The 16283-nt window shown below is 39.6% G+C and overlaps 1 protein-coding gene across 1 annotated transcript in view; it reads right to left on the reverse strand.

The window, feature by feature from the left end:
- Positions 1-16283, reverse strand: part of TMTC2 (transmembrane O-mannosyltransferase targeting cadherins 2) — a 276266-nt gene that overhangs the window by 56814 nt on the left and 203169 nt on the right. Inside the window, exon 8 of the mRNA XM_054989259.1 lies at positions 2306-2427. Coding sequence (XP_054845234.1) covers positions 2306-2427 — 122 coding nt within the window. The remainder of the gene's footprint in view (positions 1-2305; positions 2428-16283) is intronic.

Consider the following 16283-nt stretch of genomic DNA (forward strand, 5'->3'; position numbering starts at 1 on the left):
GTTCAGCCAAAACAAATATATGTGAACAATTAAATTTAATAGTATTCATTAATATTCATCCTTCCTCATCTACAGTGAATTTAGGCTGGTCTCCCTAGAATCTCCAGGAGCAAACAGCACAAGGTAACTTGTCATTGCAGATACAGCAACAAAGATAAGACACATTTTTGGCCTAATTAGAAATCCAGCCAGATCTACAAAAATTCAATATCCACTTCTGTGTAAGGCTATCCAAATTAAATTTCCCCCCTAGAAGCTTTGGTCAAATGATAATCCCCTATTCTGGATAACGAAGAGTGCAATCCTAAAAAGAGTTACTCCATTCTAAGCCCATTCAAATCAATGGGCTTACTGGTGTAATTGTGTTTAGGATTGCACTGAAAGACTACTTGGTCCTGTCATTTTTGACATAGATAGTTAGGACTAAGAAAAAATGTAAAATATTTATAAAATGAAATACGTTTCCCTCTAGAAAACAAATTATCAAATCAGTAAACATGCTCTGGATCAACCTCATGTACTACCACTTACTAATCTGTGGCTAGTTTAATGGCGTTTTCTCCCAAAGTGCTTCATGATCATGGGATGTTAAGGATTTTAGACCAGGACAATTACATTGCAGTATACTTTCAAAGACCAAAGTACTGTTCTCAGGGGGAAATAATCCAATTACAATGAAAACAGCGGCCTAGTACTACTGACTTTCAAACTATTCATGTCATAACCACTACATTTTCCTGTTCTTAAACTTTCAGGGGGGGGGACATCCTAGTGAGTTATAATTTTTAAATACAAATTTATATTATTTTTAATATATGGGTTGTGAAACAATATTTCTTATGATGACTTTAAGCATCATTGGTGCTTAAAGACTTTAAGCACCAGTCTCACCAATGATTCTCTTATAATATTATTTTTTCTCTAAAAACATTACCTGCCATAACTATCACTCAACCTAAGATATATCAGATTGTCACAAAATAGCTCAGATATATAAATCAAAACCAAATACAAACCTTGTACACATCGAAGCAAATTTAACAAATGTAGTTTTATAGAATACAGTTTTATCATCTGCTTAACACTGTTTTTCTTAGTATCATTAAAATAATGACCTGTATCCAATCACACAGTTCTGAAGACTTAAGGTCACGTTGTTCTCTTAAGAGGAGGTGGTGATTTCCACCGATTCTCCTTTTCTACTGCAGCCTACTGAACACCTCCCCCCCCATTTTGTTTCTGGAGGTCAGTGTATCCATACAAGCAGCAGAGGGGGAGCAGTGGGGGTCTCTAGTGAAAGAAGGGACTTGGTAGAAATCACAGCTTCCTCTGAAGAAAACATAAACATCCTTAAGTCTTTGTATTGTGTGGTTGGGTAAAGACTGCTATGGCACAAAACCAGCGTATATAAATAGATGTAGCTGCTTTGATTGATCCAGCTTATCCCTACCTCAGCACTTTTTCCTCTGGAGTGGCAGGGGTTCTCAGGAATCTAAGGCAGAGAAACATCTTTCCCAACATTGTTACTTGATATATTTTAACTGCAAATGAACCTGAATCCTACATGTAAAGCATGTGCTCTGCCACTGAACCTGAACATATAAAAATGGGAATCAAATTATGTGAAATCATGGTATTTATTGAACAATTATATCAAGCATACAAAAATCTAATTCAAGGTTTTTTTAATTTAAAATTTTGGTGCACTTTGTTCTTAATTAGGGCTTTAGATGCTCTCTTTATATGACAAATTTATGTAAGTAGAAGTTCTATTCCATTCCTTTTCTATTCCAGTGCAGTTTAAACATTACAGCCAATGTGATAAAGCAGCTGAAGAATTCCTGCCTGTGAGTGGATGACCAATAACAGGGATCTTAAGGGAGGGGGCAAACATTGCTGTTCCTGAGAATATCTCGTGTTCTTGCAGGAGCCAGATTCAAGGGAAAGAAGGCAGCAACACACTGTTTCCCACTACTATCCTAAAATACAGTTTCTGGGTTGTAAAAGATCTTCTTCCTTATGTCTTGGAAGGCCTCTGTTAAGAACAGGACCAAGTTTGGATAACTAGTGTTGGCTTGGCCTGTAATATGGGGGAAACGTTTGGAGACTGAGTTGGAAGTCGACTACTACCTAGTCAAACTTGATATTTAACTTGTTATGACTTTTTAAAAATGTTGAATTAACAAGGAAAAACAGAGATGCTTATCCAGTTACTCATGCAAGTAGCCAACTAGTAGACTGATCACCAAAGCATTTTGTCCTCTCAAAATACTATTGCTTTTTTTTTTGCTAATGGTTAACTCACCGTTAAAGCTAGAAGCTTCCCATATGTAAGATGAGCTGGGATGTGGTCTGTTTTGGATCGCAGGGATTCCACATACCAGTGCTCTGCTTCGGTTAATCTGCTGAGTCTCATGTAGGCTTCTCCTACAGAGTAAAACAGAGACTAGTCAGAACACACAGAATCTTAATAAAGTTACATATGGAAAATAAGAAATTTGATGAGCTGTAATGATTCAACATTATTAATTTTAAATCACTTTTGACTCTGTCCCTAGATCCCGCCTCTAGACTAAATTAGATAAAAGGCTTCTTTGGTTAATTTTCAAGATGTATGAGAACACTACTGCACAAATTCATTGCGGCCCTCGAGGGGTAACTTACGGGTAATGTTCACCTTTCTAAGGGTGTTAAGTAAGGTTGCCTTTTAGCCCTCTGCGTTTTAATTAATGTATCAATGAAGTGATCCTTTGCATACAAAAATCAGCACTCCATGCACCTACATTAGCTGAATATGAAATTCTGGTCCTTCTCTATGCAGATGATGCAGTGCTGCTGTCCAGGACTGAAGTGGGTCTACGCAAGATATTAAACGTTATTTGCTGACTACCATTTTCAAGAGGGATTTTCCATAAATTATAATAAATAGAAATACACAAAAACATACATTCAACAGTTGCAAAAAAGGTCCTCCACCTTGTTGCAGATGTCTGCAGCTCATGCAATTTTGGCACATGGAACAGGATCTGGCCTGTTCTAGGGGAACTCAAATAGATATGCAAGTCTAAGATTGTGAAGAACTTGAAACCAAAGCACCAAATACTTCAGCAGGGCCAGGAAGAGGATGGCAGCAGTGACATCTTACTGACATTTGAAGTGAGCAGTTGGAGCTACTGTCTCATCTTCAAGGGCTGCCCTGCATTACGATAGTCAGGTGACAAAACAAAGGTGACCAAGCTAATCAGCATGATAGGACCCATCCCATCCAAGAAAGGTTGGTTGCAGCCTGTATAAAAATGAAGTCAATAAAGTCTCTCCTGGCCATTATCAATGCCTTCCTATCCAGGACCAAAGCAGGGCCCAGGTGCAAAGTAGTGTCTAGATTGCAAGATTCTGAATCTGCTCTAATGGAAACTGATACTTCATTTATCACTGGTAAAACCACTCATTCCACAGACCTTGGATTTCTTGCCACTATTATCATCTCTCCCTTGCAACAAAATTCACGCTATTATATCAGAAATATAAAATTTCAACAGATTGCGTATTGAAATTAACATTTTCTGAAAGTGACATTAGAATGTCCTCCCAGAAACACCATTTTTAATGCCTGAAAGTCAACAACCGTGTTGACTTTTTATTCCTGCACAGGCACAGTCCACGGGGATAAGAAGTGAGTCATCAGGAATACAGCTTGTCTTACCACTGCCCCAGTGGATTCCTTGGGGACTCTGGAGCCCCAGAAAAGCCCGGTGTCATGGTGGGAAGGCCCGGAGTTGCACCAAGGCTCTCTGGAGGCCCCAAGGACGCCGTCATGATAGCAGGAAGGCCTGGCACGGTGTCATACTGTGACAGAAGCAGGAGGGTCTGGTGCAATGGTGGCCCTGTAGCAGGCTCCAAGCAAGCTGGGAAGGTGTGATGGGCCCTCGAGTGCTCCTGCACTGCACAACGGGCCGATTTTAGCCCATTAGAGGCCGCATCAGGCCCACTGAGGGCTGAAATCGGCCTGCTGAGGAGTGCAGGAACACTTCCATAGCAGTGCAACAGCCCCTGGAGTGTTCCTGTGATCCCCAGCAGACCAATTTTTTTACCCCAAATGGGCCTGATTTGGCCTCAAATGGGCCAAAATTAGCTCACTGCTGAGTGCAGGAATACTGCTGGGGTGGCACGACGGCCTCTGGAGTCCTCCTGTGATGATTTGGCCTCAAACAGGCTGAAATTGGCCCGCTGCGTAGCACTGCTGTGGGCTTCTGCAGAGGGCCGTGGGCCTTTCAGCTTCTAATTATGTCTCTCACATCACCATCAGATGTTGTCATGTGGTACAAAACATGCATCAGATAGTTTGAAATTTATTTTGAGAATTAAGATTTAAGCACATAAGTATATCTGTGAATGCTTTCTCTTTATATATTTATGTATGCATGTGCAGCTAGACACATATAAAGCAAAATGCTTCATTTCTCAATATAAACCTCAAAGTATGTGACATATAAGAGCTTCTAACCATGCCAAAAATGAATATAGCAACAATATCTTATACACTAATAGCCAAGTGGCCCTGATATGTGGATATTTAAATCCAGAGATTGAAGACATGAATGGACAAGACAGATCTTCCTATAACCCTGAAAAATGCCCCAGGTTTGCAAGAAAAGAAGTTGAAATCTTGAAAAAAAAATTGAGGATTTTTTAAAAGGAGCGCCTATAGGGTGTGGTGGGAGGGGAGAAAATGAGGTGCCCTCCTCCACAAGTCCTTGTGGGTCTGCCACTTGTTTCCGCTAACATCATCACATTCTATGAAATATAAACAAAGGATGATTACAAACAGAAAGAGCCTAACCCAAAATATTGCAGTTCAGTAAATTAATTATTTTTTGGTCGAAATAAATAGATTTTTATTTCCTGAGTTTTTTTGGCAACCTGAAACATGCAATTTCTGGAAGCAAAAACCTTCAAGTATTTTGGAAAGTGTTACTGCTTGTTATAAAAATTCTAAGCACCATAAAATCCTCTTATTTACACTGTCCACTTAATACAGATTGTGTGCATTTGGTTAAAGCATGCATTGAGTTCTCTCAGCACTATCAGCCATAAGCTCATTAATTTGAAAAATGCTCTGAAGTGCTGATACTGAAAAACCAAAACTTCTATATGCAAAGGCAAATTGGCAATGTACCTTTTCAGACACACAAAGATTAATGGATTTTCCACCTCTTGATACTTAACTTGCCACAGATGAAGGATGTATGAATGTATGGAAATATAGGTGGAAGCGTAGGCACTTAAATTGCCACAATCTAAATATGCTCCTTAGATCAACAAAAATGTTCATATTGTGATTTGCTGAACCAAAGGACAGATACTTGCATCTGAAAGTTTATTTAAAATTCATAAACTGGTCATTCATGCCATCTGTTGACTACTGGCTCAAAGCAAAAATACAACTGAAAAACACAAATTAGAAACTTGTGGTTCAGTGCATGGACTAGTGGTCTTCATACCTGAAGTCTGAGGGCCAAACTAGATGATAAGGCATCCCCGAGGAAACTATCACCATTCTATTTATTTATTTATTTATTTATTTATTTAATTCAATTTATGAATAAAAATCCCTCCCCGCATCAACAGGCTCAGGGCGGATTACAATTAATACACTAATATAAAATACAAATACCTTTATACCAATAAAACTCCTTTAATATTTAAAAACACACAGCAAACAATACAGCAACAGATTTTTAAAAAGATATATAGCAGAAGATTCCTCCAGGAACCACCACCCAGTTCTGAGAAATTCTGTCTAAGGTGTTTTCTACATGCACACTTACACTGGGTTTTCTGGGCATTTGATCCGCAAGGACCAGACCTCATTTGGGCCTCTGTAATTGTGCACTTGACGGAATCGAACTGAAGTGGTGCCTGTTTATTTTTTCTGCACTAGAATAATGACCTGTTTCTGCAACGGGCTTTCTGAGGAAAGAGGACACATCAGTTTCATCAGTTGAACAGGTGAGATCGCATCAGTTCATCAGCTGATTGGCTAACGAAACTTGCAGCAAGTTTTTTTTAAGGATTCACTGTTGCAACATTGCAGTTTTTAAACTTTTTTTTTTACAAACTCCAAAAAATAACAGACTAAAACGTACAGGAAGCACAGAGACTCCTGTACAAATGTCATCCTACTTTGTGTTAGTCAAAAGATGATTTACTTCGTACTGCTGAGGTTAGCATGCACACCCAACACATGACAAATGATGACATTTTATGCGTTGATTGACTGAGGTGTTCTGGAGGGAAACTTAAAAATATCAAGCAGAATTCAGGGCTCTCTGCAGAGTTTTTGTGCTAGCCATATTGTAGCATTTTTTCCTGTCAGTTGCAAGGGTTTTGTTTTTTAAGACACCAACATTACAACATTGCTGTTTTTTTAAAAAATTAAAAAATCAGGACACAAACTGGATTGGTGCAGGGGGATAAAGGGGATGGTGAAAGAGGATCAGGGTCAGGACCCACACTAAAGAAAGAGTGCTGCGCTTCAAAAAAGCCATGCTTTGACTGCAGGGGAAAAAAAATTGGGGTATGTGCGCAGGGAGAAAAACTGTAGAAGCCCCAGGAAAAACTGATTCTGCAGCTGATGCAGCCTTTCACTGTGCAGAACTCAAAACTATCTGTGAAGCAATTTGGGGACTTAATCAGAACATTGGAGAGAAATCTAAGCAGCATGGGGCCAGAACTCATGAAAAAGCCCAGTGTGGGAAAGACTTCAGTTAGGCAAACTGTGTGTGCACTTGGGTCAGTTAGTGTATATCTGAGAAAGAGATTATTCTATATAGGTCAGGCAAACTGTATGGGAAGGACTGAGTGAATCTATGTCTGTGTGGATGAGATGACAGTTTATTTTGTTAGTGAAGATCTGTGTGAAAAATTAGTCACTGTGACTGGGTCTGTGAATATACTTTTAAGAAGATATAATTATTTTTGAAACCGTCAATCTTACGAACTATTCTGAAATCGGTATGCTTATCAAATCTCTGCAGCAATTTTATGTACATATAAATACATTCTATTTTTGTTTAAGAGAAAAAATCCTGTTTTAAATCTCATAACAACCTTCATGTGCTGACTGTTCTGTCAAACTGCCATTTATTTACAAGTCTTTCTATATTACAAATTACACCAAGAATGTCTAAGGCGAAATCTTTGGTGGGAGCAAAAACTTTTTGAGGGAGTAAGGGAGGCAGCAATATATGTGTCGCACAAACACAAAAGGGAAAATGTTCTCGAGGTAAAAGCTTGAGTAAAGTAGAGAACACTTGAAGCTCTGTGGCTGTTTTTAAATAAATTAAAATACTTTTATTTGGTTATCCCTTGTGAAACAAGGACATTTTGCATACAATTCAGCCTCTCTTCCCTTCCAGAAATTGCACAGAGTGGGCATATACATAAATATAAACATATACCTAAATAACACTTTTTTGATTGTTTAAAAATATGCCAGTCTTCTCATTAGACAAGACATGCAGTTACCTCAGACTATTACTACAGTTTGAAACTTCAATATTACTTAATGTAAGTCATGCTACCTACTAATCTGTGCCAACACATTGAAGGTAAGATGTCATCATTGGATATTTCATTAATACAGGTTTACACTGAGAAGAGTTAAATATGAGAAAGCCTCATTTATGGGCTTCACTATCCAGCATATGGAAATATGCACATTTAAAGATTTCTACTATGCTGTGGAGAAGTATAAGAGGTTTTTAGAATATTCATCTAGCCCTTAGGTCCTCTGGCTTGCCTTGTTTGGGGTCTTAGTGTTCTGTATGAATCATCTTGCTTTCTAGTAATTGCATTTTCGGGAGGTCAATTTGTAGACACTATCTGTTCCAAGGTTTTTAGCAGTACTCCGAAATGTTAACATTTCACTGGATTTGAAAGTAAGATCTTCCTGCATGATCTTCATCTCTTTATTTGTTACAGAAGATATTTGCTTCATACAAGTTGCATTCCTGCTCTAACAGGGCCAAAATATTGAACTCTATTCATGCTTTCTTTTCCAGTTCCTGGTTCTTTGTGTCTTCAAAAGATTCAAGAAAGTTATCCATGGAGACCTCCTTCTACCTCTTGCATTTCTATTTTTTTCTCCCCTTAATACTCCTCTAGATCCATTTCAAGCTACCACATCCCTTCATTAAGATGGTTTATCTTGTCTTTTATAGCTGTCAGCTGTCTCTCCATGCTTGCTATTTCTTTGTCTTCTTTAACCTGTTTTAGTAACTTCTCTCTTTCCTCCTAAGGGGATCCCATACCTTTTGTCCTCTGTAATCATTTGCTCCTGCTATTTTCAAGATGATGAAGCTTATCATATAGCTGCAATATTTCCTGCTTAACCTGGGAGTGTGCTATTTCTTCTATGGGAGACATTTCTCCCCTATTTAGAATGGATGAAACATCAGTAGGCAATATGGAGACCTCCTCTTAAAGTTGAGTTGAACAGATAAGGTGGACAAGAGAAGATTGTTGTGTGTCACTATTCCTTAATGGATTGTCATCAGGGGATATGGAACCGGCCATTATAACAGCATTATTAGTCTTGCCAGAAGCCAACCAAAGGTTTCCAGAGTTCGTCCTTTCAGTACAGATACACTTCTCTGCATGCTCACTCAGTTCTTCTTGATCATATAGAAAATCTCCAGCTAGATAATTGTTATTATGGGGCCCAGTGTTATAGATTTGTTCGGGAGTTTCAATTATTTTCTCTCCCTTGGTAGTTCTTGGGGCCTCTGACATAGAATTAGCAGAGTTTTCAAACACAATTTGACCATTCCCTTTAGGAGATATCAGAGACACCAATGAATCTGCCAAAGCTTGTTTAGTTGATAAGGTTTCCTTAAGATCAGCAAGTCTCAAAGAAACATTCCTTTGTTTCATTCTTCAGGAGGAATAAAAGGAACTTCTCTCTTGTTTAACTGTTAGTTTAGCCAAGAGTTTCTCAGTAGAACCAGGGAGCTATATTTTCAATGGGTATATAAAGGAGAAGCCAATACAACTATATTTGGAAAACTGGAAAAAATGTGCTCGTGGCTAAAAATTTAATTTGTAGCTATAGGATGGTCCCTAAGATTATTCTAGTTGTTACCTTTAGGCAGATAGCAGAATTCCACAAGACTTTAAGATGACAAGTCCAAAAATTCAAAAGAGAAAAGCCAAAGAGTACCCAGTATTGGGTCCCACCCACAGTGTGGTCTCCAAAGCTAGGTCTTTAAGCAAATGAGGACTCAAAGCAGAAATAGGACAAATGAAGAGGAACAAAAAATAGACTAAGAAAGACCAGAACAAAATTAGCCAATCAAAATGGACTGGGCCACTGAGGGTGATACTGCAGTAACCAAGCCACCCAGGTGCAAGAGAAAGACTCAACTCTCCGCACCCAGGAGATGTGGTAATTAGCTGGAACACCAGAGTCAGCCTCCCCAAGGCTCTGTCCCTGGGAATTTCACACCTCCAGAAACAGGCTCTGGTATTATCAGGCTGGGAACTGGCAATACAACACAACCAAAGGGTGCAACCTAGGAGTAGTCCTACGCACTATTAGTTACAAACTCCTGGCACAGGATATATCAACCACGCATTACGTATGTATTATCAGTTTATGAAAAGTGCAATGTGCTTTAAGTGCAACCAAAAATTAGTATATATAATCAATAATACAATCAATAATACAGTCATATAATCATGATACATGAATCTATTGGTATAACATCTGATATCTGACGCTGATTCAGGAAAGAAAGAGGGAGATCACATCTCAAATTTACAATGGTTAATGGAACGCACCAGGCAATTTCAGAAGAAAATCAGATATTGTGGCATCCCCATTTCTTTTAACACTATCCATAGCTTTTCATGATCCTCACAATCAAAAGCTTTGCTGTAATCTATAAAACACGCTATGGATAGTGTTAAAAGAAATGGGGATGCCACAATATCTGATTGCTTCGATGCACAATATGTACTCTGGACAAGAGGCTACTGTTAGGACAGAATATGGGGAGACAGAATGGTTTCCAATGGGCAAATGTGTCAGACAAGGATGCATATTATCTCCATACCTGTTCAACCTCTATGCAGAGCGTATCATAAGGGAAGTTTGATTAGATCTAGAAGAAGATGAAGTAAAAATTGGTGGAAGTAAAATTAACAATTTGAGATATGCAGATGACACCACATTACTGGCAGGAAACAGTGAAGACCTGAAACAACTACTGATGAAGATTAAAGGAGTAGTGCCAAAGCAGGATTACATCTGAACATTAAGAAGACAAAAGTAATGACTAGACATGGGCATGAACCAAAAAAAAATAACGAATCAGCAGTTCATGGTTCAGTGCCAACGACGATCCCGAAGTTGCGAACCGCAACAAACATTTTCTGTTGCCGAAACGGTTCGTGGTTCGTGGGTGCTAGAATGGTCCCCGTTGCACTTACAGAGCCCATATTCACAGGGAGTGTGTAGCAGACTCTTCTCCAGCCAGCAGCCAAGTTTGGTCAAGATTGCAATAGGGATCTTGGAGTTATACCCTCTCCAATCAGAGGCCCCCAGGAAAGCCCCACTCGATACAGTTAGAGCCACCAGTTGACGTTGGCCCAGTGGACAAGGGGTGAACTCGAAGGCGGGCCGCCTCCCTTCTAGAGGGCGGTGGGTAGGGCCACTCACTGGTGGCACCCCCCATGTGCCCGCCCACCAGGCCTCAGCAGGAGTCTCTGCTGCTCCAGAGCCCTGCACAGCACTGCTTCCTGTGCTGCAACCGGGACAATCTCTGCACTTCCCCCCACAACCACTCTTGTCCCCCACCTGAAGCCTCATAGTGCCAGCAAACAACAATTGAGGAGAGGAAAGGAGACAACACTGTGAGCCCTCAGCCGAGGTGCCCACCGAGCTTGGCCACAGGGCCTGGCAGCAGCCCTGGCACCAAAGGGAGGGAGAGAGGGACTAGAGCCCTATCCCACCACTCCCACAGACCTGAACATATCAGGCACTAATGTGAGCCCTCAGCCGAGGTGCCCACCGAGTTTGGCCCCAGGGCCTGGCAGCAGCCCTGGCACCAGAGGGAGGGAGGGACTAGAGCCCTAGCCCACCACTCCCACAGACCTGAACAGATCAGGCACTGATCAATAATAATCAATGTGAGCCCTCATCCGAGGTGCCCACTGAGCTTGGCCCCAGAGCCAGGCAGCAGCCCTGGAACCAGAGGAGATAGATGCCTATCCCCAAAGCCCAAGCTCAATTAAACTCTCTTTGTCTCCCCAAAGGCTAGCAAGTAGCAAGCAACAGCTCTGTCCCACTCCACTGCTCGCTGAAAGTGAAACCAGAACTGGGAGCGCAGTGCTTTTTATAAGCTGAGGTCCCATAGAGCAACGCTGGAGGTCTGTGTTTGGCTATCAGAGATGTCTATCAGGGTTTGCAGGGATGAGATTGGAGTACCCATGGCTACAGAACACCCCCTCCCCCTTCCTCTCCCAAGTGTCTTCTTCCAACTCGTAACCGCTTTGCAGCTCCATGGTTGGAAGGAAGACCTGCCGATCAAGGTAAGCTGGGCTTCCATTCGAGTTTCCAGGGCGACAGAAGGAGCGCAGACAGAGTTCAGGCATTCCTCCAGCTCTGTTTCCAGGGTAACTGATTGATGGCGCCAGACTGTCTGGCTTCCCGAACCACGGCCAAATGTACTGAACCAGGCTTCTTCCGAATGCTGGTTCGTTTATCGTGGACAATCACGAACTGCCGGGTCGTGATCGCGCTATCGCCAATTTCATGGGTTTTTGAAGACTGTAATGCGGTTCGTGCCCATCTCTATTAATACTGAGGACTTACACAATTTTAAAGTTTACAATGAGGAAACTGAAATTGTCCAAGATTTTCTATTCCTTGGCTCAATCATCAACCAAAAGGGATACTGCAACGAGGAAATCAGGAGACTGAGACTTGGAAGAGCAGCTGTGAGGGAGCTAAATAAGATCCCTAAAGATAAAGATGTGTCTCTGGGAACCAAGATCAAGATAATCCAAACAATGGTATTCCCCATTATGATGTATGGATGTGAAAGGTGGACAGTGAAGAAAGCCAGTTTGGTGTAGTGGTTAAGAGCATGGGACTCTAATCTGGATAGCCGGGTTTGATTCCCCACTCCTCCAGTTGAAGCCACCTGGGTGACCTTGGGCTAGTCACACTTCTCTGAAGCTCCCTCAGTCCCACCCACCTCACAGGGTGTTTGTTGTGGTGATAATAATGGCATACTTTGTAAACTGCTCTGAGTGGGCATTAAGTTGTCCTGAAGGGTGGTATATAAATCAAATGTTGTTGTTGTTGTTATTATTATAATAAGAGCGCACATGATCCAACTAGGGGAAACCTGCACCTTAGCTGGATCCAGGCAAAGCATTTAGAAATAACAGCTATAATGTTATGAGACAATATTTTAGCTTGCATTTTTACTGCTCTCTTTTAAAGTCTAAGTACAAGGATATGAATAGTGGATGTAATGGAGCTTTGAGCTTGCCTTGCATCAACAAACGTATGGAGATTAATGATAGCTTTAATCTTTTTACAGTCGTACACATAACAGAGAAAGATCAATTGTGAGACTTCTAGAACTGTCCCAAGAGGAACTGGATGAGTTTTCATAATATATCTCCAGGAGCCATATGGACAAAACACAGCCTTATAGAACTAAAATGATAGCATAAAAGAAGAAAATGAAATAAATACATTCATTCCTCTAGAGAATACCAAAGGCTTAATTACGCTAGACTAAAATTATTATATAATGGAAAAGATTAGTTAAGTGTAATATATGCAGGCAGCAGCTACAATAAGACACCTTGTTTAGCATGCTAATTGAATGTCATCTTAGTATTTAAGGGGACAAGCAAGAAAGGAAGCAATTATATTTTATTGCATTTCTCAGTGGAAAAATCTAACAATATCAGGATTTACATAATCTGACTGGAGAAGATGCATATACAGTTCTAGAGAAAAGGACTCTCCCTAAAGGGTCTTTTTTTGGTTTATTCCTGTGTTTTTATGGCTCAAGGTTAGTTTTAAGCTGTAAAAACGAAACACATTCCACAAATACTGCTTGACTTGAACAAAAATATACTGTGACCCACAGAACATATAACCCAACATATTTGCTCATAAAACTATCCTTGATCCATTAAACACAATGCAAGAAAGCTTAATAGTGAAGTATATTGGCATAAATTATTTAATAATAGCTTGAAGCATACAAGGAATGCAAGCCAAGACTGAACTGCTGGAAACTTGCAAATAGCTACACCTTTGGAGGGTAAGAACTGTCTCCAGGTAATCAAACAAACAGGATTTCTAAGGTTTGGGTTTTTTCTTCTTCTTTCATGCTGCCAAAGATGAAGGATAGGCTGACAGATAAGCTATTACGGTTTTTGTGGGCTGTTGGATTTGTAAAGTTGTATTAGAGAAGTGAATAGTAGGTTTACTGAACACTGAAATGATAATTATGGGACTGGGACCAGAAATAATTACAGCTCCATTCCAAATGCATGCACTGGCTTTGTGCAAGGAAGTGCTCATTCAGTTTAATGCTTGGTGATCTTTTGAACACAAAGAGACATATATAAGGAACTGCTTCTACCACTGAAATGGTCAGGCAAGCATGTTCATCTACTACTCCAATGCACAGAAGAGGAACTTATCTCTGGCTCTCCCCATTCATGGACCACCACTGATGGACACTGAACATGAGCCTTTCCAAACCACAGCACAGCTTGACAAATCCCAAATGTCAGGTCACAATGGCAACTGCAAGATGGCTCCTGGCAACCTGCAGTTTTACAAATTTATTGAGATGAATGATTTGCCAAGATAGCATCACTAAGCTCTCACTTTCCCTTAATGCTGTATGCCTCCAAAGTGGCAAGGGCTAATTTGTTCAACACCAAATTGGACAGCAGAATCAGTTTGATCATATGCATATTTACACAGAAGTAAGTCCTACCTCTTGGAGGGGTGAGGCGGCTTACTCCTATGAAACACTGCACAGGATTGCAGCCTGGAACGTACTTCACCATCCAGCACTCTCAAAGAAGACTTGTGAAAGCTCATGCTGGAATAAATGTTGTTCATCTTTAAGGTGCCACTAAACATTTGTTTGAAGTTAACTACTAGCCCTGCAAAAGCCACCCCTCCCTTTAATTTTTTTCTCCACAGTCACAAGAAAAGAAGGGTACTTTTTTTTAACTTTGCCTTTGTAAGACTTGCCACCTTGATGTAACCATATGGACTGGGATCCTGATCTCCTAAACCCCTTTTGTAATCTAATAAATTGGCATAGCTGTGGTCTAATATTAAGAAGTGGCTTCAATAATCTATGTTTGCCCATGCATTTAAAGATTAGGAAAGATTTTGTTTGGATCCCCATTTGTTCTTTAAAAAAACAACAACTTGGTTTGGATTTACTGCTAAAAGGTTTTTCCAAGTCCAATTACCAGGGAGCTTCAATCCAATTATATGCATTTTTACTCAGCAGTACTACTTTAGGATTAATTAAGAACAAGACAAAAATGCTGCCTAACATGTTTGGTCAATGCTCTCCTCTTATTTAAAAAAAAAACTTTCTCTGTTTACTATTCTTTGCTATGATGGACTAAGCATGGCAAAATGTATTTTGTTTTGGGGGTTTTCTCTGGACTGGTGTGGCTACCTGCAACTACCTGTTTTCCATCACTTGTTTCTGAACTAATATTTGTTCAGTGCTTCTTTGCTGGAAATTATGATCTCCTGCTAAGTAATGGGTCTGGGGGCCAGAGTTCTTTGTTGTTTGGTTAAATTAGGATTGGCCAGTGGGTGATTCTGAAAATTCTAGTGTCAGTAAAACAACAAAACTGGCTCAGCATTTCCAAAAAAAACAGCTTTTACCACCAATCATGTACAGTGACTAACTTCTACTTAATTAGTAGTATGAATTAAAAGTCCATGGAAAGGACTTGGTTAATTCTTCAGGACTCTTTTGGAGAACCACCCAAGATGGCTCGTGTGACAATGACAATATTGGATTTGTTACAGATAAATCTGGTTCCTGAATTTTGGGGACAGCTCCTAGATCCAAAGAAAATTTGTCATGCCCTGATTAAAAATACAAAAAAAAGTAGTACATTTAACAAACTGTAAATATTAATACAACCGCAGATGTATTAAAGGAGACAGAAGAGAATTAATATAAATCTCAGCTGTTCACAAGCAACTACAAATTAAGTCATAGTAATACTTCCCTTCACAAACATCCATTTAAAATCTGACAAGGTTCAAATAATAATCAAAACCATCAATATTTGAATTTTGCTTTGCTATTGTGCAGTGGAATCCAATTCTGTGTTGCACAGTTAATACAGAAGACCTTAATGTGTCTTTAAACAGAAACCATGTGCATTGGACAAATGACAGCATTGCTTTCCATGCCAGCCAAGACCCCCAATGGAAACTGCCTAAATGGTAAGTAACCTTATTATTATTACTGTTTACAGAGATTTAACTATGTGGTATGGGATTGGCCCACTTGCAACTGATCCAATGCCATAAAGGTAATTAATTAATCTGGTCTCAGGAGTATTAAGTAAAGGGAGATAAAATGAAATGAGGATAGTAGATTTTTCTTGGCTGAACATATGCTTATTAATTAAATTTATAACCCAAATCTGTAAATGGAAGTATGAAACACACCTCCTTAGGCCACGACCTAAATGCTTATTACCAATGTATGAACATGAATAATAAAAGTAAATGTAAAGATATATATATAAATTTTATGATTCATTTAACACAGAAAAATACTGATATAAAAATGTCACACATTGTATACCTTAGGTCTGTGATTTAGTCACATAACAAGAACACCTTAAACTTTAGCTTTAACAGGTCTAGAAGAATTAGATCAAGTTCTCAAATTTAAAATGTGTTTGTTAATAATTTCCTTATGAATCTAGGCAGCTATTCAACTTTGAGCTTAGTTAACTGGTGTCAATAGAATGTGAGAAAAGAACGCAATTTAGAAGATTCAACAGTCAGGAGTTAAAACAAAGCAAAAATCAAATTAATTTCAACAAGAAAAAGAACAATTGTTAGAGCATAAAATTGTGCAATCTAATAACCTCCAGAGAATGAACTGATAAGGGACAAAATAGGAGCACTGATATCTATACAGAAAACTAGAGTATCCAGGGATCATTTCGTAGAAAAAGAACTGGAG

Source organism: Eublepharis macularius, chromosome 9 (assembly GCF_028583425.1).
Source record: "Eublepharis macularius isolate TG4126 chromosome 9, MPM_Emac_v1.0, whole genome shotgun sequence".
In the NCBI taxonomy this organism is placed as follows: Eukaryota; Metazoa; Chordata; class Lepidosauria; order Squamata; family Eublepharidae; genus Eublepharis; species Eublepharis macularius.